Here is a 23,935-nt window from a genome sequence, read left to right on the forward strand (position 1 = left end):
TGAACCACATTTTGAGGACCCGATGCACTTCTCCACTATTGACCGGGTGGCAACGTGGGCCTCATTATACTGGGTCTCTGCCTCAGTCTCAGGCCTCTGCACAAATGTCATCAGCCAAGTCTGAAACGGGCACGCCATGTCCCCCATGAGCCATCCCTGCACTCAGGACTCCTCCTCAAAGATCTCTGGGGCATCTGAACTCTCAATATGAAGCTGTCATGCACACTGCCGGGGTGCCTGGCACAGACATGCATGATGGTCCCACACCAGCTGCACATTGATGGAATGGGAGCCCTTTCTATTCATGAATCTTCCCTGGTTTTTCACCAGGGCCTTGAGGGCAACGTGGGTGCACATTTGGCATCCCCGCAATAGCTGTGAATCCTGTAGCTTGGGCTTCCTGCTGGTCCTGGTCCAGGTCATACTTGAGATATCGGCCAGCCCAGCATACAGGGTATCCGTGACCTCCTTCACACAGCTGTGGACGAATGATTGTGAAATGCCACAAAGGTCTCCACTGGCAGTCTGGAAGGACCCGGTGGTGTAAACGTTTAAGGCGGCTGTCACTTTCACAGCCACCAGGAGTGGGTGCCCCCGCCATGCCCCGAGGTGCCAGATCCTGCAACAAGTGGCACAGGTGTCACACTGTCTCCTTTTGGAGCCGGAGCCATCGGCAGCACACCATGTCCAACAGTTGCTGAAAGGACACTTGTGTGTGGAACTGCCGGGGTCTCCACTCCCTCCTTTTCCTGTCTCCATCCTCGGTGCGAATGGCCGCCACGTCCTGCCTTTGGTGTTGGTCTCCCTCTCCTCCTGCGAGTGGTAAGGCCTGGGCCTCCTGTGCCCGCAATTCATCCTCTTGCTCCTCCTCCTCAGCTCCAGCAGCAACCAAAAGTATAGCAAGGTCAATGGTGCGCATTGCAAAAGCCATCTCGTCAATCTGGAGGGGGGGTGCGGGGGGAAGGCGAGAGACAGTTGGAGAGGTTAAAGAACTCTGATCGCCCCCAACCCAACAACACACACTCGCCATACACCCACCCTCACCCCCCACCCCACTCACAGCCCCCAGCAACATACGCTCCCCATACACCCACCCCCACCCCCCACAGCCCCCCCCCCCCCCCCCTCCCCCCACAGCCCCCAGCAACACACACTCCCTTATTCCCCGCCACGGCTCCCCAGCCCATCCCCCACCAGCAGCAGTGCTTGCTGCTGCTAGCACTAGGACCCAGAGTCAGCGCTAAGACCCGAGGTCAGCACCCAGACCCGGGTCCATGCTGAGAGGCCAATGTCGGACTTCATGAGCAACAATAGCCCCCCCACATCACCACTCGGAGGTCCCCCCCGCCCCCCGCAACAACCCGAAATGCAACATGGCCGCCATGAAACAACCCCCACTTCAGCAGCACGAAACCATTTGAAAGCAGACTTACCTCCTCGCTCACCCTCACTGCTCCAGTGCCTGAAGCAGCTGCAGTGAATGAGGTGGTTAAGGCAGGTGAGCTGGGACGACTGGGACAAAGGCAAAAAAACACAAATTGATATTTCGCCCATTCTTGGGCAGGGTCCCAATCGCGTCGATGTTTTGCGGTAAAATGGGAATGGGCGCGAAAACGGGCACCATTCCCACTAGTCACATCATTCCCGATTTTATGACTTGTTCCCCCACAAAACGGGTGCAATTAGGTCGTAAAATTGCGTCTGATAGGCTGAAGGACCTCTTTCTGTGTTGTATGACTCTATACAGAGCCTTTAACTCTTGTGGTTTTACCATTTTTGACCTTATCTGCTGGTATACGCTTAAATTTGTATTCGCTGTCCCTTCCTGTAACACTCTGTTTTTAACCAAATCACTACCTTGCACCAATACCCTCATTATTCTTTAATTTACTACATTTCCCTTCACATGGTCCCTTCCTCCCCTATATTTAGTTTAAAGCTCTTTCTACCACCCAGTTATACGACTTGTCAAACTCTGTTCCCAGCACAGTTGAGGTGTACCCTACGGTACAGCTCCCATTTTCCCCAGTAATGGTTCCAATGCCCATGAATCAAATCACATTCCTTCCACACCAGTCTTTGATCCATGCATTGCTCTCGTTAATCTTATTTACCCTATGCCAATTTGTTTGTGGTTCAAATAATATTCTAGAGATGATTACCGTTGAGGTTCTGCTTTTTAAGTTGACCCCCTAGTTGCTCATAATCCCAAAGCAGAACCTCTTATCATCTTATCAATGTCTTGGTGCTAATGTGGACCACAATAACTGGATCCCCCCCACAATACAAGTTCCTCTTCAGCCCCGAGCAAATGTCCCGAACCCTGGCATTGGCAGCTAACACAGCTATCTGGACTCGAGCTGCAGAGGATTGTGTCAATCCCCCTAACTATACAGTTCCCTACTATCACTACATTCCTATTGACTTCCCCCCACTTAAATGGTTCCCTGTATCAGGGTGCCATGGTCAGTTCACCCGTCCACTTTGCAGCCTCTGCTTTCACTCTTTTCATAGAAACCTTACAGTGCAGAAGGAGGCCATTCGGCCCATCGAGTCTGCACCAACAACAATCCCACCCAGGCCCTACCCCACTTAGGTACCCTGCAAATCATTCTAACCTATCACATCCCAGAACACTAAAGGTTAATTTAGCATGTCCAATCAACCGAACGTGCACACCTTTGGACTGTGGGAGGAAACCAGTGTACCCAGAGCAAACCCACGCAAACACAGGGAGAATGTGCAAACTCCACACAGGCAGGGACCAAATTGGGAATCGAACCCAGGTCCCTGGAGCTGTGAGGCAGCAGTGCTACCCACTGTGCCATCATGCCGCCAATGCTGCAAGAACCTCAAATCTATTGGACAATTGCAAGGTCCATGCTCCTCCACTTGTACCTTCTCAATGTCTTTGTCTGTCTTTCTTACAGTCACATCCACCTATCCCTGACCACTGACCAAAAGACCAAATCAGAAGACTCTAACCAAAGATGTGTGACCATCTGCGTGGAGCTTGCACGTTCTCCCCGTGTCTGCGTGAGTTTCATCTGGCTGCTCTGGTTTCCTCCCACAGTCCAAAGTTGTGCAGGTTAGGTGGATTATCCATGCTAAATTTCCCCCAAGTGTCCAAGATATGTACGTTAAGTGGATTAGCCATGGTAAACATGTGGGGTTGCAGGGATGGGGGAGGGAGGGGGGCGGTGGCTGGGCTGGGTAAGATGATCTTTCAGAGAGTCAGTGCTGACTCGATGGGCCAAATGGCCTCTTTTTGCACTACAAAGATTCTATGGTTCTATGTCTACCCTGGATCACACTGGCGTCCAACAATTCCTACATTCTGTAGTTGCAACACATCACCAGTCCTATCATCTTTTTATGTGTTACTTAAGGTATTCATATTTTCTTAATGAACTTGTAATTCATAAACCCACCACTCCCACTGAGCTTTGCGAATGCTAGTGAACTTTACTACTGCTAATGAAACATTACAATTACTCATAAACTAGAGTTTCAAAAGATAAATGAGTGAAATACTTGCCAACCACCTACTTGTTTCCCTCCTTCCCTCACTTCCCAAATACCCACGTTCACACTCTGTGACTACTGCACTCAGTCATATGTTGGTGTCATAGTGCTTGCTTACAATCAGATAGCATCTAAATTCATTTTTGATTAGATTTATCTTGATGCTACATTGTTGAATATAAATACAACCGTCTTGTATGTTTTTGCCAAATAGTAACCAAGCTCCTTTCTCTGAGGCACTCTGTCTGTGATCTCCACTGGGGTCTACAGCTTTCTGACCTCTGAACTTTGGAATGCAAGAGCGATGAGTGGCCTCAGACCCACTTACCCATTGTAGGACCAGATTGTGTGCTGCAAAGTAGGGTTTTGCAGTCGCTCAGGAATTCCTGCCAGTATGAAAGCTCCAGTCTAAAGTGGTGTAATTTACTCTCTGGGAGTAAGTCTATTAGCTCCATTAACTGAGTTGAAAGTCGGCAATGACAGAACCCATCAAGTTTCATTGTTCTGGCAACAGACAGTCTCCAGTTAATTTCCTCCCGCATCAACAACTTGTGGAGGGAATATGGGGTGACTTATAGAGTGAGTAAGATATAGCCAAACTTGCCGGAAACATTTGATCTTTTTTAGAGTCCTTCATTTAATATTTTTCACACAAAATATTTCAGTGGGCGAAGTGGTGAAAATGATGTGTATATTAATTAAGATATTCAGAATTAAGGCTGGGTTAGAACATGCAAAGTCACCTGTGGCTTTGTTTCATCCCCAAACAATGTTTCCTGATAGCAGTACCTCTTTATAATTTAACAACCATCTATTTAACTTCCACAGCAGCATGAATATAGTCTTAGCGTTTGCTCAGACGTGTGGTTTTTTTCAAGAAGCATACTCCTAACCCTTAGAGGAGGAGGTGAGTTTTTCCAAGTAGAATTATTTTAATGCTTGCATTAATCTTTTCCAATGAATGCCTATGGGAAAATCCAGAGTGTTATTATTAAGCAAGTCAGTCACTGGGGAGTGAGAGAAAAGCCTGATGTGATTCTTACTGATTTCCCTTCACGCCGTGTGGACCCTGCCTCTCACTCCCTATCAGCATAGCTAAAGTCAGAAACTTGCCACGTTAGGAACCATGGGCAGAACACCACATCTTACCAGCTGTGACACTGTACCACATGTGTGGATGAAACATAAAATGCCAGGAACAAAAGGAGAGACAGAGCAGATAATTTTCCATACAGGGGACATAAAACAAAATCTAATTCAAAGCTCAAATAAATATGCATATTTTACAGCACACAAGTAATATTAAAGAACTTAAAATACCGAATGGCAAGAGGTGAGAGTGGAGTGTTTTTAGAACTAAAGGAAAGATTATTCATTGAGAGATCAGACAAGCTGCTGTAACTTGAAGCAGGTCAAAAAAATTACTGATGTTAAAAATGCTTTACGATGAAAGAATAAAGTGAGAATGTACATTTTCCAATTAGGCTGAGAATGGCAAGCCCATCTGAATACATAATCAATGGGCCAGTGATGATTGCTCTGCCGAATGAAAGGTTTGGGCTTGTGTTCCTGATGAGCAAAGGCACCAAGTGTGTCAGATGAGGCTAGATGTTGTCCCAGATAGGGGCATGTGAAAACTGATTTTCCCATTGGGACTAGAGTGCCCTAGAAGGCAAAACCCTGGAAGGCGAAACCCCAGAAGGCGAAACCCCGGAAGGTTACACTTACAATGGACTCTATTTTCATTGGAAAGGAGGTTGTTTGTTGCTGTTTTGTTAAGAGTTTATTAAAAATGAGCTATTCAAGTGGTCTTTCTAGTAGGGTTAATTTTCCTGTATCCTATGCAGTCACAACAAATCATTGATATGATGGCTTCTAATCGACATTTGCAGCAACAGCGTCACACTTGGCCAAGATTGCAAAATGACACACAAAAATGTTGTATAAGACATCCAGACACTATAGTTAAGAAAGCCCACCAACGCCTCCACTTTCTCAGAAGACTAAGGAAATTTGGCATGTCAACTACCAACTTTTACAGATGCACCATAGAAAGTATTCTTTCCAGTTGTATCACATCCTGGTATGGCTCCTGCTCTGTCCAAGACCACAAGAAACTGGTCTTGGACCAGTGAATGAAGCCCAGTCCATCACGCAAACCAGTCTCCCTGAGTCATCCATTGACTCAGTCTAGACTTCCCGCTGCCTCAGAAAAGCAGCCAGCATGATTAAGGACCCCACATACCCCGGACATTCTCTCTTCCACCTTCTTCTGTCAGGAAAAAGATACAAAAGTCTGAGGTCACGTACCAACCGACTCAAGAACAGCTTCTTCTCTGCTGCCATCAGACTTTTGAATGGACCTACCTCACACTAAGTTGATTTATGACTGTAACACTACATTCTGCACTCCTTTCCTTCTCTGTGATCGGTATGGTTTGTTCGTATTGCATGCAAGAAACAATACTTTTCACTGTATACTAATACATGTGACAATAATAAATCAAATCAAATCAGAGAAATAAGCAAATCTAAGTATGGCACTCCTGTCTATGCTTGTAAGTTTAAATTCTGTCAACCATGTAGTTTAAAAATGTTCTAGAAATTTAGAATTTCTACCATGCAGAAGGAAGCTGTTCAACCCATCACCAACCACAATCCCACCCAAGCCATATCCCCGTAACCCCACATATTTACCCCGCTAATCCCCTCACACACTAGGGTCAATTTAACATGGTCAATCAACCTAACCTGCACATCTTTGGACTGTGAGAGGAAACCGGAGCACCGGGAGGGAACCCACTTAGACACGGGGAGAAGGTGCAAATTCCACACAGACAGTGACCCAAGCCGGGAATCGAACCTGGGTCCCTGGTGCTGTAAGGCAGCAGTGCTAACCACTGTGCCACTGCGCTGCTCCGAATGTTCTTTGAACAGGATCTGGGCCAGAATTCTGCAATGTTGTACGCCCTGCCACTGCTTCCAGCGAGAACAGAGAATTTGGCACTCAGCCAAATCTCCATTCACTGCAGCTCGATTGAGGGTTACAAGTTAGCAAGGAATGAGCTGAAAAAGGGGCTTAGGAGAGCTAGGAGGGGACATGAGAAGTCCTTGGCGGGTCAGATCAAGGAAAACCCCAAGGCTTTTTGCTCTTATGTGAGGAATAAAAGAATGACCAGGGTGAGGTTAGGGCTGGTCAAGGACAGTAGTGGGAACTTGTGTATGGAGTCAGTAGAGATAGGCGAGGTGATGAATGAATACTTTTCTTCAGTGTTCACCAAGGAGAGGGGCCATGTTTTTGAGGAAGAGAAGGTGTTACAGGTTAATAGGCTGGAGGAAATAGATATTCGGAGGGAGGATGTCCTGGCAGTTGTGAATAAACTGAAGGTCAATAAGTCCCCTGGGCCTGATGAAATATATCCTAGGATTCTTTGGGAGGCAAGGGATGAGATTGCAGAGCCTTTGGCGTTGATCTTTGGGTCCTCGCTGTCCACGGGGATAGTGCCAGAGGACTGGAGAATGGCGAATGTTGTTCCTCTGTTTAAGAAAGGGAATAGAAATGACCCTGGTAATTATAGACCGGTTAGTCTTACTTCGGTGGTTGGTAAATTGATGGAAAAGGTCCTTAGAGATGGGATTTACGACCATTTAGAAAGATGCGGATTAATCCGGGATAGTCAGCACGGATTCGTGAAGGGCAAGTCGTGCCTCACAAATTTGATATAATTTTTTGAGGAGGTAACTAAGTGTGTTGATTAAGGTAGGGCAGTTGATGTCATATACATGGATTTTAGTAAGGCGTTTGATAAGGTCCCCCATGGTCGGCTTATGATGAAAGTGAGGAGGTGTGGGATAGAGGGAAAGTTGGCCGATTGGATAGGTAACTGGCTGTCTGATCGAAGACAGAGGGTGGTGGTGGATGGAAAATTTTCGGACTGGAGGCAGGTTGCTAGCGGAGTGCCACAGGGATCAGTGCTTGGTCCTCTGCTCTTTGTGATTTTTATTAATGACTTAGAGGAGGGGGCTGAAGGGTGGATCAGTAAATTTGCTGATGACACCAAGATTGGTGGAGTAGTGGATGAGGTGGAGGGCTGTTGTAGGCTGCAAAGAGATATAGATAGGATGCTAAGCTGGGCTGAAAAATGACAAATGGAGTTTAACCCTGATAAATGTGAGGTGATTCATTTTGGTAGGACTAATTTAAATGTGGATTACAGGGTCAAGGTAGGGTTCTGAAGACTGTGGAGGAACAGAGAGATCTTGGGGTCCATATCCACAGATCTCTAAAGGTTGCCACTCAAGTGGATAGAGCTGTGAAGAAGGCCTATAGTGTGTTAGCTTTTATTAACAGGGGGTTGGAGTTTAAGAGCCGTGGGGTTATGCTGCAACTGTACAGGACCTTGGTGAGACCACATTTGGAATATTGTGTGTAGTTCTGGTCACCTCACTATAAGAAGGATGTGGAAGCGCTGGAAAGAGTGCAGAGGAGATTTACCAGGATGCTGCCTGGTTTGGAGGGTAGGTCTTATGAGGAAAGGTTGAGGGAGCTGGGGCTGTTCTCTCTGGAGCGGAGGAGGCTGAAGGGAGACTTAATAGAGGTTTATAAAATGATGAAGGGGATAGATAGAGTGAACGTTCAAAGACTATTTCCTCGGGTGGATGGAGCTATTACAAGGGGGCATAACTATAGGGTTCGTGGTGGGAGATATAGGAAGGATATCAGAGGTAGGTTCTTTACGCAGAGAGTGGTTGGGTTGTGTGGAATGGACTGCCTGCAGTGATAGTGGAGTCAGACACTTTAGGAACATTTAAGTGGTTATTGGATAGGCACATGGAGTACACCAGGATGATAGGGAGTGGGATAGCTTGATCTTGGTTTCAGATAAAGCTCGGCACAACATCGTGGGCTGAAGGGCCTGTTGTGTGCTGTACTGTTCTATGTTCTATGTTCTATGCAGTGGAACCGGATAATCCCAGCCATGGGCAAGATCAGAGATTTCCAGCCCTGGTTTCTAAGTAAAGGTCATCCTTGCAATCAGCTTTTCTCAGAGTCTACCTGTAGATAGGTTTGGAAGGTGCTGTTTAAGAAGGCTGGGTGAATCTTGGCTTAGCTTTGAGGGGAAGGGGGAAACAGGATCTTGAATTCGATGACCAACCATGATCAAAATGAATGGTGGAGCAGGCTCGAAGGGCCAAATGGCCTACTCCTCTTCTAGTATCTATAAGAACATAAGAAATAGGAGCAGGAGTAGGCCATCTAGCCCCTCGAGCCTGCCCCGCCATTCAATAAGATCATGGCTGATCTGACGTGGATCAGTACCACTTACCCGCCTGATCCCCATAACCCTTAATTCCCTTACCGCTCAGGAATCCATCCATCCGCGCTTTAAACATATTCAGCGAGGTAGCCTCCACCACCTCAGTGGGCAGAGAATTCCAGAGATTCACCACCCTCTGGGAGAAGAAGTTCCTCCTCAACTCTGTCTTAAACCGACCCCCCTTTATTTTGAGGCTGTGTCCTCTAGTTTTAACTTCCTTACTAAGTGGAAAGAATCTCTCCGCCTCCACCCTATCCAGCCCCCGCATTATCTTATAAGTCTCCATAAGATCCCCCCTCATCCTTCTAAACTCCAACGAGTACAAACCCAATCTCCTCAGCCTCTCCTCATAATCCAAACCCCTCATCTCCGGTATCAACCTGGTGAACCTTCTCTGCACTCCCTCCAATGCCAATATATCCTTCCTCATATAAGGGGACCAATACTGCACACAGTATTCCAGCTGCGGCCTCACCAATGCCCTGTACAGGTGCATCAAGACATCCCTGCTTTTATATTCTATCCCCCTCGCAATATAGGCCAACATCCCATTTGCCTTCTTGATCACCTGTTGTACCTGCAGACTGGGCTTTTGCGTCTCATGCACAAGGACCCCCAGGTCCCTTTGCACGGTAGCATGTTTTAATTTGTTTCCATTGAGATAGTAATCCCATTTGTTATTATTTCCTCCAAAGTGTATAACCTCGCATTTCTCAACGTTATACTCCATTTGCCATATCCTCGCCCACTCACTCAGCCTGTCCAAATCTCTCTGCAGATCTTCTCCGTCCTCCACACGATTCACTTTTCCACTTATCTTTGTGTCGTCTGCAAACTTCGTTACCCTACACTCCGTCCCCTCCTCCAGATCATCTATATAAATGTTTCTGTTTCCTGCAGTGCATCTTGTTGATGGTATACACTGCTGCTACTGTGTGTCAGTGGTAGAGGGAATTGTTTGTGGATGAGATGCCAGTCAAGCAGGCTGCTTTGTCCTGGATAGTGTCAAACTTCATAAATGTTGTTGAAGCTGTACTCATCCAGGCAAGTGGAGAGTATTGCATTACACTCCTGACTTGTGCCTTGTAGATTGTGGACAAGATTTGGGGAGTCAGGAGGAGATTTACTGCCACAGTATTCCTCATCTCTGACCTGCTCTGGTAGCCACAGTATTTATATGGCCAGTCCAGTTCTGTTTCTGGTCAGTGGTAACCCCAAGGATATTAATAATGGGGGATTCAGTGATGGTAATGGCATTGAATGTCAAGGGGCGATGATTAGATCCTCTCTTGTTGGAGATGGTCATTGCCTGACACTTGTGTGGTGCGATGCAGATGATTCTGCTATTGTCTCTTATGCCTTTTCTAAACCCATGTTTTGCTTCTTTAATTGTGCCATTAGCTTTCTTTTTTGCTTGCACCATTATTCCTTTTGTCAATTAATTCTCTTGTCTTCCACCTGATCACAGACCTTCCCTGTTGCTCATTCCCCCTTCCCCACTTCTGTACTTGTTTAGAACTTGTTACATCTCTAATTTTTCCAGACCTGATGAAATTTAATTGACCTGAAATAGTGGGGGGAATTTTACGCAGAGGCAGTAGCCCAGCCCCAATATAAAAGTCGGGAGCAATGCTGCCTTTGCTTGCCAGGTCACTCCAAGATCAATTTACAGCTGTCATGCCATTAATTGGTTCATAGGATCATAGAATCCCTACAGTGCAGTAGGAGGCCTTACAGCCCATCGAGTCTGCACCAACCACAATCCCTATTCCTGTAACCCCTCATATTTACCCTGCTAATCCCTCTAACACTAGGGTTAATTTATCATGCCCAATCAACCTAACCAGCACACCTTTGGACTGTGGGAGGAAACTGGAGCACCCGGAGGAAACCCACGCAGACATGGGGAGAATGCACAAACTCCACACTGACCGTGACCTGAGGTCGGAATCGAACCCGGGTTACTGGCACTGTGAGGCAGTAGTGCTAACCACTGTGCCACCGTGCCACCCCATATAAGATTATTCTTAAATAAGTCTTACTCAGTTAAGACTTCTGTCCTCATCTGGGAGGATCTCCGGCCTCCAAAAGCTATCGGTTAATCAGATAGCCGGCAGCTCTCCTGTCCCAGCAGAACAACTGGGAGCTTTGGCCACTTCTGGGTCTATAGGCACTTCTCAATGATAAGCAGCCATGTTGCTGGACACCCAGATAAGCCCAGAGTTTCACTGGCACCAGGCTGGCAGTCCCTGGCAAAGAGGTAGAGGCATCAATTCCATCCGGTGAGGATATCTCTTTCTCACAAATGCTGGCTGATCTGCTAAGCATTTCCAGCACTTTCTATTTCAGCTGATTCAGAAACTGGGGGAGAAAAATCATTCATCATTTCAGTATCTGATGCCTTTATTCATTCCAGACAACAGACTTCAATTGGATTTCAGCCAGGTCTTGATTAAAACACAGAACACTTTTAATGATAATCAAGGCTCACGCTGAAGTGTCTTAAGTGTTTGAGTAAGATTGTACTGTTTGCTGTTCTGCTGCAGGGTTTAAAATCCATTACAAGATTTTAATTAAATAATGCAAATTGATTACAAATTTTGAGGACTGTTGCTCTTAAAAGGACAATGGGGTGCATGCCAACACCAAATAAATGAGTTGGTATTTAACCCGCAGTCATTAATCATTTTTATTCTGATAAAACAAACAGAAATAGATTTTTTTGTTATCTAAGAACCCCTCATAAAACAGATTGCATTGTTTCATTTTTGGTCGTTAAATTGATCGGTTAGGTTAACATAGAACGGTGAGATAAATTGGCTGAATGGCCTCCTTCATCTCCATTTATCTTTGCACACAATCAATAAGTGTTCTGTAATTGAAACTTAATTATAAAATTACAAGCCGTGAAGTACATTTACACGATTTCTTTTTCCCTTTCCCCATAAGAAATGTGTTCTCTTCACTCAATGTTCAGGACAATATGACTGGCTCGGAATTCCACTCCTTTAGTCCACAAAGAGGAACACTTGAGTTATACAGCAAAGGAAACGGTTCTATTTTCTCTTTCACCAGATGATCTCACTAAAGTTGACTGTCTTCATATACTCAAGGCACACCGAGTGCAAATATCAGTTGAGACTGATATTAAAAAGGCTCTCATTACTTTTAACAATCACAACCTGTGGCACGGTGGTTAGTGCTACTGCCTCGCAGTGTCAGGGTTCGATTCCCAGCTTGGGTCACTGTCTGTGTGGAGTTTGCACGTTCTCCCTATTTCTGCGTAGGTTTCCTCCGGGTACTCCGGTTTCCTCCCACATCCAAAGATGCACGGGTTAGGTGGATTGGCCATGCCAAATTGCCCCTTAGTGTTAGGGGGACTAGCTAGGGTAAATGCATGGGGTTATGGGGATAGGGCCTGAGTGAGATTGTGGTCGGTGCAGAGTCGATGGGCCGAAACGCCTCCTTCAGCACTGTGGGACTGTATGATGTATTGCACCTTTTAACATAGAAAGTGCATTGTGGAGATTAGAAAATGAACAGTTGTAAAATTTGGAGAAGTGACCAACAATCAGTCATAAAAGCTGCGTTAGGACACTTTGAGAAGTGGGGATAGAAGTAGGAGGATGCAGGAGTTCTGGGAGTTCCAAAGAGTAGGGACTGCATTGCACTAAACTCTGCTTTTTATAACAGCAGAGATAGACCAGAGGCAGTGCAGTGAAGAGCACACACATTTGGATATCGGACTTTAGAGCTGGAGTGGAGAACTGTTCCCGGAACAGACGTTTCAAAACTAGCAGTCATTGCGTTACTCCACATCAAAGTAATCTTCTCATCACAATCGGTCCCAAGAAGCCTACTCAATAAGTATCACTGAATCTCATTTTCTACAGATGGATTATTGCATGTCAGGAGGCTGAGGGGAGACTTAATAGAGGTTTATAAAATGATGAAGGGGATAGATAGAGTGAACGTTCAAAGACTATTTCCTCGGGTGGATGGAGCTATTACAAGGGGGCATAACTATAGGGTTCGTGGTGGGAGATATAGGAAGAATATCAGAGGTAGGTTCTTTGCGCAGAGAGTGGTTGGGGTGTGGAATGGACTGCCTGCAGTGATAGTGGAGTCAGACACTTTAGGAACATTTAAGCGGTTATTGGATAGGCACATGGAGCACACCAGGATGATAGGGAGTGGGATAGCTTGATCTTGGTTTCAGATAAAGCTCGGCACAACATCGTGGGCCGAAGGGCCTGTTCTGTGCTGTACTGTTCTATGTTCTATGTTAACACGTTGGATAATCCTGATGAACTAAGGGTGACATGGTGGCACAGTGGTTAGCACTGCTGCCTCACAATGCTAGAGACCCGGGTTCGATTCCAGCCTCGGGTGACCGAACGTGTGGAGTTTGCACATTCTCAACCTATGTGGGTTTCCTCTGGGTGCTCCGGTTTCCTCCCATAGTCCAAAGATTTACAGGTTAAGTGGATTGGCAGTATTAAATTGCTCCTTAATGTCCCAAGTTGTGTAGGTTAGGGAGTTATTGGGGTAGATGCATGGGGTTAGGGGATAGGGCAAAGGTTGGTGGGCCTGGGTAAGATGCTCTGTCGGAGAGTCAGTGCAAATTTTATGGGCTGAATGGCCTCCTTCTGCACTGTAGGGATTCTATGATTCTATGATTCAATGAACTAGATGTCCAGTACATGTATGGATCTTGCAGCATTATCAAATTATTCTAACTACAAACAGACACAGGAATAATTAACGCAATCTGTACAAGGGTGTACATTCTCTTTATCTGCAAAGTTTGTTGCATCATTACAAAGGGGAAAATGTGAACTTGTCTACTTTGGCAGGAAGAATGGAAAGCAGAATATTATTTAAATGGAGAGAGGCTGCAGTACAGAAGGATCTGGGTGTCCCTGTACATGATTTATAAAAAGTTAGCCTGCAGATGGAGAAAGCAATTAGAAAGACAAATGGGATGTCATTCGGCATTTATTGTAAGGGGGATGGAGTATAAAATTAAGGAAGTCCAGCTACAACTGTACAGGGCCTTGGTGAAACCAGACCTGGAGCACCATGTACAGTTTTGGTCACCTTCCTTAGAAGGGATATGCTTACATTCAAAGCAGTTCAGAGAAGGTTAACTAAGTGAATTCCAAGAATAGAAAGGTAGTCTTATGAGGAAAGGTCGAGCAGGTTAATTGGCCTATACTCATTGAAGTTTACAAGAATGAGATGTGATATCATTAAAACATATAAGAGTTTTATGGGGCTTGACAGGATAGATGCTGAGAGGATGTTTCCCCACTTGAGTAATCTAGAACTATGAGGGCACACTTTAATTATAATGGGTCCTCCATTTAAGACAGGGACAGCGAGTAATTTATTTTCTAAAAGGGTCATTCATTTTTGGAATTCTCCTCTCCAAGGAGCAGTGAAGGCTGCATCATTGAATATATTCAAGGCTGAGTTCCGTAGATTTTTGATCTACAAGGGAGTCAAAGATTATCGGGTGCTGGCAGGAAAATGGAATTAAGGTAAGAGCAAAATAGGTTTTGAATGGTGCAACAAACAAGCTGGGCTGAATGGCCTGCGCCTATTTGTAATGCTCTTACCAAAGTTGAGAGGATTGGCTTATGAGGAGAGACTGAGTAGACTGGGACTATACTCATTGGGATTCAGAAGAATGAGGCGGGGGGGGATCTTATAGAAAGAGATAAGATTATGAAGGGAATAGATAAGATAGAAGCAGGATGGTTGTTTCCACTGATGGGTATAATTAGAACTGGGGGGGGGGGGGCATAACCTCAAAATAAGGGGTAGCAGATTTAGGACTGAGTTGAGGAGGAACTTCTTCACCCAAAGGGTTGTGAACCTGTGGAATTCTCTGCCCAGTGAAGCAGCTGTGGCCACCTCTTTGAATATTTTAAAGGCAAAGATAGAAAGGCTTTTGAACAGTAAAGGAATTAAGGGTTATGGATGGGTAAGTGGAGCTGAGTCCACAAAAAGATCAGCCATGATCTTATTGAATGGCGGAGCAGGCTTGAGGGGCCAGATGGCCTACTCCTGCTCCTAGTTCTCATGTTCTTATGTTCATATATTAAGATCTTAAGTGGACTGTTGGAAGACACCTTTATTCTATTCTGGATTCTGTCAAACATTTTACTAATTACAGACCCATTCAAATCAACAATATAGCTAATAATAAAAATAATAATCAATATATTGGGAGACAAATTGTTTGTCAGTGTCCCCTTATCAATCAGAACTGATTTTCAGATGTCATTGTGCTGGAGTAGTATACCAGTGACTTGGAGGGGAAGCTCCAGGTGGTGGTGTTCCCAGGTATTTACTGCTCTTGTCCTTCAGTTGGTAGTGGTTGTGGGTTTGGAGGGTGCTGCCTAAGGAACCTTGGTGAATTCCTGCAGTGCATCTTGTAGATAGTACACACTGCTGTCACTGTTTGTTAATAGTGAAGAGATTGAATGTTTGTGGAATGGGTAACAATCAAGCGGACTGCTTTGTCCTGGATGATGTTGAGCTTCCTGACTATTGTTGATTTGATTTGATTTATTATTGTCACATGTATTGGTATACGGTGAAAAGTATTGTCTCTTGTGCGCTATACCATTCATAGAGTACAATGGGGAGAAGGAAGGGAGATAGTGCAGAATGTGGTGTTACAGTCACAGCTAGGGTGTACAGAAAGATCAACTTAAATATAAGGTAGGTCCATTCAAAAGTCTGATGGCAGCAGGGAAGAAGCTGTTATTGAGTCAATTGGTACATGATCTCAGATTTTTGTATCTTCTTCCCGATGGACGAAGGTGGAAGAGAGTATGTCCAGAGTGCGTGGGGTCCTTGATTATGCTGGCTGCTTTTCCGAGGCAGCAGAAAGTGTAACGGAGTTGATGAATGGGAGGTTGGAGGCTGGGCTACGTTCACAACCTTTTGTAGTTTCTTGTGGTCTTAGTTGGAGCAGGAGCCATACCAAGCTTTGTTACATCCAGAAAGGATGCTTTCTGTGGTGCATCTGTAAAAATTGATGAGAGTAGTATTGGACATACTGAATTTCCATAGCCTCCTGAGAAAGTAGAGGCATTCTTAACTATAGCATCGACGTGGAGGGACCAGGACAGATTGTTGGTATCTGGATGTTGGAGCTGCACTCATCCAGGCAAGTGAAGAATATTCCATTACACTGCTGATTTGCGCCTTGTAGATGGTGGCCAGACATTGGGGAGTCATTTATATGAATGGTCCAGTTCAGTTCCTGGTCAATGGTAACCCCTGGATTCAGCGATAGTAATGCCACTGAATGTCAAGGGACAATGGTTAGATACTCTCTTGTTGGAGATGGTAATTGCCTGGCAATTCTGTGGCACCAATGTTATCTGTTACTTGTCAGCCCAAGCCTGGATATTGTCCAGATTGTCTTGCTGCATTTGGACATGGACTGCTTCAGTATCTGAGGAGTCACGAATGATACTGAACGCTGTGCTATAATTAGCAACTGTGCTATAATCAATAACTGTGTTCCAAGCACTGATCCTTGCAGTACCCTACTGGTAACAGCCGGCCATCCTGAAAATGAGCCGTTTATTCCTGCTCTCTGTTTTCTGTCTATTAACCAATGCTGAATCCATGCAGTATATTACCCCTATTCCATGTACACTAATTCTGTTTAATAACCTCCTATGTGGAACCTTATTGAATCCTGGAATATAATCCGTAGAATCCCTATAGTGCTGAATGAGGCCATTCAGCCCATCGAGCCTGCACCAACAACAATCTCATCCAGGGCCTATTCCATAACCCATGTATTTAACCTGCTAGTGCCTCTGACACAAAGGGACAATTTAGCATGGCCAATCAACCTAACCCACACATCTTTGGACTGTGGGGTGAAACCGGAGCACTCGGTTTTATCCCACACTCCACACAAACAGTGACCTGAGACCAGAATTGAACCCAGGTCCCTAGCACTGTGAGGCAGCAGTGCTAACCACTGTGCTGCCCTTGACAACTTCTGAAAATCAAAAAATGCCACATCTACTGTTCCCCCCTTATCTATTCTGCTCGTAACATCCTCTCAAAACTCCAACAGGTTTATCAAACATGATTTCCCTTTCATAAATCCATGTTGACTCTGCCCAATCATATTATTATTTTCTAAGTGCCCAGTTACCACATCCTTTATAAAATATTCTAACATTTTCGCTACCACTGATGTCAAACTAATAGGCCTGTGATTCTCCATTTTCTCTTTCCCTCCCATCTTAAATAGTTGGGTTACATTTGTTACTTTCCAGTCTGCAGGAACTATTCCAGAGTCTATAGAATTTTTTAAGGATAACCACCAATGCATCCATTACATCTATAGCCACCTCCTTTAATATTCTGGGATATAACTCATCTGGTCCACAAGATTTATCAATCTTCAATCTAATTAATATTTTGAGCACCACTTCTTTATTTGTACTGATCTCTTTCAGTTCCTCATTTTCACAAGTCTCTCGATTCCGCAATATTTCTGGGTGGTTTTAGTATTTTCCGCTCTGAGGACAGACAGAAAGTGTTTGTTTTAGTTTCCCTACTATTTCCTAACTGTAAATTCTCCTCTTGGCCTGTAATGAACCCACATTTGTCCCTGCTAATTTTCACACACCTGTTTACAGTCTGCCTTTATGTTTCTCTCTTGCTTGCATTCATATTGTCTTTTTCCTTTTTTTTAATCAGCTTTGCGATCTTCCTTTGCTGGATTCTGAATTGCTCCCAATCCTTGGGTCTAGCATTTGTTTCAGGCAACCTTATGAGCCACTGCCTTTGATCTAACTCAATGTTTTACTTTTTTTGTTAGCCACGGTTGATTCATCTTCCCTGTTGGGTATTTGTGTCTTAGAGGAATGTATATTTGTTGTAGATCATGTAATACCTCTTTAAGTACTACCCATTGCCTGTCCACCATCAAAGGCAACCATCAGTCTACCTGTCTATCCGCCTCCAGGGAAACTAGTGATGGGCAATAAATGACATCTTTGCCAAAAATGCTGATATTTCAAAAATAAATTTAAAACATTTTTGTGATGTCTACAATCTTGATAGTATATTTTTCATAAACACGGTAAGAAGCTGTAATACTTGTGTATCTTAAATGTACTCTTAATCAAAATTGTTGGTTGAGACTTATGAGGCCATCCAACCCGGGAAATCGATCGTTCAGTTTAAGTAAAGAATGCCTTCGGCTGTAATAGCTGCAGGTCGGGTTTTTTTCCCTGACAGATAAACACAGTCACGGATAATCTTCAAGCGTAAAAAGTCAGAAAAGGGTTGAAACCAGATATAAAAAAAATGTTTCTGCTTTACTTTGATGTCAAGATGAAGATTCATATATACAAAAGTCCTCAGGACATCACATCTTGAGAACGCATGATAAAACATTATGTTTTAAGTAATGCTTATTTGCTTGGGAGCGATGGTGCTTATGCTGCCTTTAATTCTCTGATGTGGAGATGCTGGCGTTGGACTGGGGTAAACACAGTAAGGAGTCTAACAACACCAGGTTAAAGTCCAACAGGTTTATTTGCTAGCAAACGCCACTAGCTTTCGGAGCGCTGCTCCTTCGTCAGGTGAGTGGCAGATCTCCCAGAGTTTGCAAGAAGTCAGAAAGGAGTCTGCATATTCTCCCATGGGTTTCTTCCGGTGCTCCAGTTTCCTTCCACAGTCTAAAAGACATGCTGGATAGGTGCACTGGCCACGCTAAATTCTCACTCAGTGTACCCGAGCAGGCGCCAGAGTAAGGCGACTAGGGAATTTTCACAGTATCTTCATTGCAGTGTTAACGTAAGCCTACTTGTGACACTAATAAATAAACTTTAAACTTTGAAAGAGGGTTGAAATGTATTTTGTCGGAAAAAACAGCTACTGGTAAAGATCTTGAAATCATAGATAACAGCCAAGTCAGATGGAAATTACTAAAGAGGGTTTTGAACATTCAAACGGTGTTAGAGGAGTGAATAAATTAATCATAGTTTGCTGCCAATTTCAGTTCATGGTTGACATTGATAGAACAATATGATCTTCTCAATGAACCATCCTGCCTGCTTTAGAAGGACGGGTGGAAAAGTTATTGCATGAAGGTGATCCAGTGCTAAAACCCGCAGCCTGGTCAGCTGCTGGAAGTGCAATTGGCAGAGAGGTTGACCACTCATTGAATGATCGGACGTATACATACTTCTTGTAACATGTTTGCGATCAACTGTAATGGGTGTATTTTAACGAGAATTGTATTGGGTGTCCTGCACTGTTCAAATCTAGTAAAGATGTTAATGTTTAATTTGAGCTTTGAGTGTTGTCTCATTATTTTTTGTAATTTTCATGTCTGAATCAATGTGTCAGGGATAGAAAGTTACGTCTTACAATCCTAGCAGTTTGTGAACAAAACATGTCACCTCTGAAACGTAACGTGAGAGGAAGAGAGATTGAAACAGATCACAGCTCCTTGTTAGTAATATTTCTTCTAGTATCAAGCAAAGCCAATAGCTAAACTCAAATTTTAGGCTTAGAACATTTTAAGATACACAACATCTGAAAATTAATGAGCAATCTTTGAGAAGCTGTTTCTTAATTATACTGCAGAGCCCTTTGTATGTGCCATATCACAGAATATGCTAGAAGTCATGGTCACAAGACAAACTCTGCTGCAACTTACTAAGTGCCATTACTAAACTTTTAATGCTAACACATCAGTTTCTGATGGTGATGCTTACAGTGCAAATCAAGCATTTTTCATGCTTGGTTTGTAAGAACACCATTGATTCTGCTGAATTGCTAGGTCTCCTCGAGGAACACCTCTGCCAATATATCTTTATTGATAGGGTATACTTAACAGAATAACATGATATATCAAGTCTGATGCACATTTGTGGTACTAACAAGTAGCATTGTGTTTTCTTTTGTGTAGAAAAATCAGCTCTGGCTGATTCCTAATTCCGAGGACCCTGGGCAATATTTGGGCTTTTGGGTCAACTTCAGGGTCAAATAGAATTCCTGACCTCAACTCCAGGGTCAAATAGGAGTTCTGACCCCAAACTGTGTAAAAGTGACTTTGCCTGAATTGACTAATAAGTGATCATGGGGCGACTTTCCGTTTCAGCTGAAGATGGTGGGCAGAATCTGGAAGGCTCTCTATCATGGAAGGAGTTGCAGCCTACCTTATCAGGTAAAGGAAAGAGGGAAGCCTCCATTTTGAGGTGCCCACTCAGTAACTTTAACAAAGTTGACATTTAAAAATGGCCACAATTGCTAAGCCCCCATTGCGGAGGAGAAGCCCTCTGCCACTGGGAGGCTATCTCCAGCAGCTGTTGAGCTCTTGTTGCTGCAGAGGGGTCTTCAGGCGGACTGGAAAATTCTAGTCAACCTCTGTTACTTAGCTTAATTAGCCTTTAAGTTAACTTAACCAGCTCTCTGTGGCTCCCAGTGGGTAATAGTTGTGCCACTGAATTAACCTTCAGCAAAATGGCTTAGGCAGGATGGTGCCAATAAACCATTACTCCATCTGACAGCATGAAATTATGAGCCCGCCAACCTCCATTCTTGGCCCCATAACGGGGTGAAGGTTCTGCCTCATATTACAGCAGTCTGTTTACTGCATTTTGTCCATTCCCCTACTGGGAAAGTCACCTTCAAGGTAGAAATACCTTCCATTAAGACCTGGACTTGGTAAATATTTGCCTCAGGATCATTTTTATACCAGGAACAGTGTTTATACTCTCCCAGTTGATAGATGAGCAGCCATAATGGAAAGTAAAGAACATCAGGATATGGTATTACTGCAAAATAAACAAGGGGTCAATGATAAATTCTTCTGCATGGTATTGATCTTCTTGAGTGCTGTTGGAGCGGCACTCATCCAGGAAAGTGGAGCATATCATATAATCCTGACTTGTGCTTTGCAGATGATGAACAGGCTTTGGGGAGTCAGGAGATAAGTTACTGGCCAAAGAATTTCCAGCCTCTGAACTACTCTTGTAGCCATTGTATTTAGAAAGCAGGTCCAATTAGCTTCCAGGGTTCGGTGACCACCCAGGATGTGGATGTTGGAGAATTTGACATTGGTAATGCCATTGACTATCGAAGAGAGATGATTGGATTTACTCTTGTCAGAGATGATCATTATCAGAAATTGAGCTACAATCCCCATGGAGACTGATAACTTTTAAAGAAAAGGAATCCTCACAATGCCAACAGAAAGAAAATTAATTGATACGATTTTATTTTTTATAACTTTTGTTGTAACAAATCAATTAAAATCAACATAATTCAGACACCAACTAATGGACAAAGGATATTTCAAATAATAAAAGGTCAATTTCACTTCAAGTAGCCAATACAACAAACACTTGCAACAATGCCTGCACAAATGTGGCACCATGTACAATTTCACAGTCTTTCCAACTTGGCCTCCATTATGGAGGATCACTCACTTCCCACTCGATCATTTTCCCCTCGAGTCACATGGAGTCCCCAGCAGCCATATTGTATCTGACATTGTTAACATTGACAAGGTAGACGTCTACCAACCCTCGCTCACTTGGGTCACGGTAGTCCCAATGGCACAAAATCCCCAGAGACTCCTTTCTCCCATCCCTTTAAATGTTCTACCTGGCTCTGACAGAACTGAGACAGCAGTAGTGGGCCTTGCCCAATTCACATTCTCCTGCTCTTCCTGCATTCAGCTTTCTGTCATTTCGACCTGTATATCGTACAAGTAACACAATTTCTGCTCTATTCCAAGACCTGCTTCAACACCAGGATCTGTTCTGAACCGACAAACAAAACAAAATGATGCATTTGTAGAGAGCTTTGCTCGCTAGCTCTCACATGACTTCTGTGTGTTCTGAATGGCCTGCCACTAGACAAGCTGGAACCTGACACCTGTAATTAGCTTTCTATTTATCTTTTTGCTTCATAGCTTTTCATTCCAATTGCAGCTTCAGGTCACATAGGTATTTCTTGGAACAAAGGTAATATCATAACCAGAAAACCAATCATTCCTCTTTCACTTAGGTATTAAAGTGGACATTCCACAAAAACGCAGGTTTTTCCAAAGCATACACGAATGTTATTTGCTACTTATCAGACCAAACCTGAATGTTGGCCAGAAACAGAATTTAGTGGGGCCATGGGCAGAGGTTTGGGAACATATAGGAGCATAGGAATTAGGAGCAGAAGTAGGCAAACTCAACCCTTCGAGTCTGCTCTGCCATTCAATCAGATCATGGCTGATCTCACCCTAGTCTCAAATCCACCTCCCCATCTTTTCCCCATATCCCTTTATCCCTTTTTTAAATTAAAAATATATCTATCTCCTTCTTGAATACATTCAATGTTCAGACTCCACCGTGCTTTGGGGCAGCAAGTTCCATGAGTTCACCATCCTTTGCGAGAAGCAGTTCCTTCTCATCTCAGTTTTAAATCTACCACCTGGGAGGTAGGGAGCAGGCCACAGAATTGGGAGAGAGGGGGAGCAGGTGGAGTACTGTCACCGTCCCATGCTATGTAATTTTCTCAGCGGTGGAAATGTTGAGGACAGTGATCCCACCCAGACGCCAATTAAGTGGCACTCAAGGGTCTCTTCTTGCCGCTGATGGCATTTTAAGAGCAATGAATCGCAAAGGAACTATAACCTGGTGGCCTCCTCACGAGCTCCGGGTGGGAGCCCTCCTGATCGGTCACCCTGTGGAAGACAGAGGAGCCCACGCTCCACCAGCAAGGGCTATCTGCACAAAACTGCCCCTTGCCCTGACCTATGACCCTAACTCCACTTACATTGGTTCTAGGGTGCTGAACATCATGTCGCCCCAGGCAGGGTGCAGTGCTGGGACTGAGGAATCGTTACTTTTCCAAGCAGCCACAGGCACTTGAAGCTAGGATCTCCACCCTTAGAAGACAGGAAGCCCAAGACCAGGCAGTTTCTTGGTGTCCCGATCTGATTCTGCAGCCACCATCTTCCTAGGTTGGAAGTTGCCGCTGGTTTTCCGGCTGACCATCAGGCTCACTGCCACAGGCCACAGAAGCATTCCCACTTCTGACCTTATAATGGAAAGAAGGTCATTGATGAAGCAGTTGAAGATGCTTGGGTCAAGGACAAGAAGCTAAGGAACTCGTGTAGTAATATCCTGGGGCGGAGATCATTGGGCTCCAACAACCAAAAGCATCTTCCTTTTACTGGGGCTGACCCCAAACACTGGAGAGTATTCCTCCTGATTTCCACTGATACTAATTTTGCTAGGGCTCTTTCACCCTACTCTCAGTCAAATGGCGCTTCAATGTCACAGGCAGTTCATCTCTTGTGTCATGTTTGAACCGAGGTTATAATGAGGCCTGGAGGTAAGTGTTTCTGGAGACAAAAAAAGCACAACTTGAACAATGGTGAATCAGTTACCGGTGAGTAAGCACCACTTGATAGCACTGTCATCAACACATGACATGACCTTCCTGACTAAGAGTCAGCTGATGAGTGGTAATTGGGCTGGATTTGTTCTGATTTTTATGGGCAGGATATACCTGCACAGGCTTGCACGTTGTCGAGTCAATGCTAGTGTTGTAGCTGCACTGGCTGGAGGCATGGCTAGTTCTCAAGCAAAAGTCTTCAGCACAACAGCCGAAATGTTGTCAGGGGCCCACAGTCTTTGCTGCATTCAGTGCCTTCAGCTGTTTCTTGAAATCATATGGGAATAATCAAATTGGTTGAATCTGGGATGCCAGGGGACATCTGCAGGCCATGCTGGACCATCCACTCAGCACTGCTGGCTGAAGATAGCTGCAAATGCTTCTGCCTTGCCTTTAGTACTCACAAGCTGAGCTCCACCATCATTGAGTTGGGGATGTTCATCAAGCATCTCCATCCTGTAAGTTGTTTAATTGTCCATCGCCATTCCTGACTAGAATTGGTATGACTGCAGGGCTTTGATCTGACCCATTGGTTGTGAAATTGCTTTTCTTTGTCTATAGCATGCTGCTTTTGATGTTTAGCATGCATGCTTTCCTGTGCTGAAGCTTCATGCATTTGGCTCCTCAATTTT

At 44.5% G+C, this 23,935-nt stretch overlaps 1 protein-coding gene across 1 annotated transcript in view; it reads right to left on the reverse strand.

Moving 5' to 3' along the window:
- Positions 1-23,935, reverse strand: part of thsd7ba (thrombospondin, type I, domain containing 7Ba) — a 624,788-nt gene that overhangs the window by 401,728 nt on the left and 199,125 nt on the right. Inside the window, 1 exon segment of the mRNA XM_078229305.1 lies at positions 14,636-14,655. Coding sequence (XP_078085431.1) covers positions 14,636-14,655 — 20 coding nt within the window.

Source organism: Mustelus asterias, chromosome 14 (assembly GCF_964213995.1).
Source record: "Mustelus asterias chromosome 14, sMusAst1.hap1.1, whole genome shotgun sequence".
NCBI classification, from domain to species: domain Eukaryota; kingdom Metazoa; phylum Chordata; class Chondrichthyes; order Carcharhiniformes; family Triakidae; genus Mustelus; species Mustelus asterias.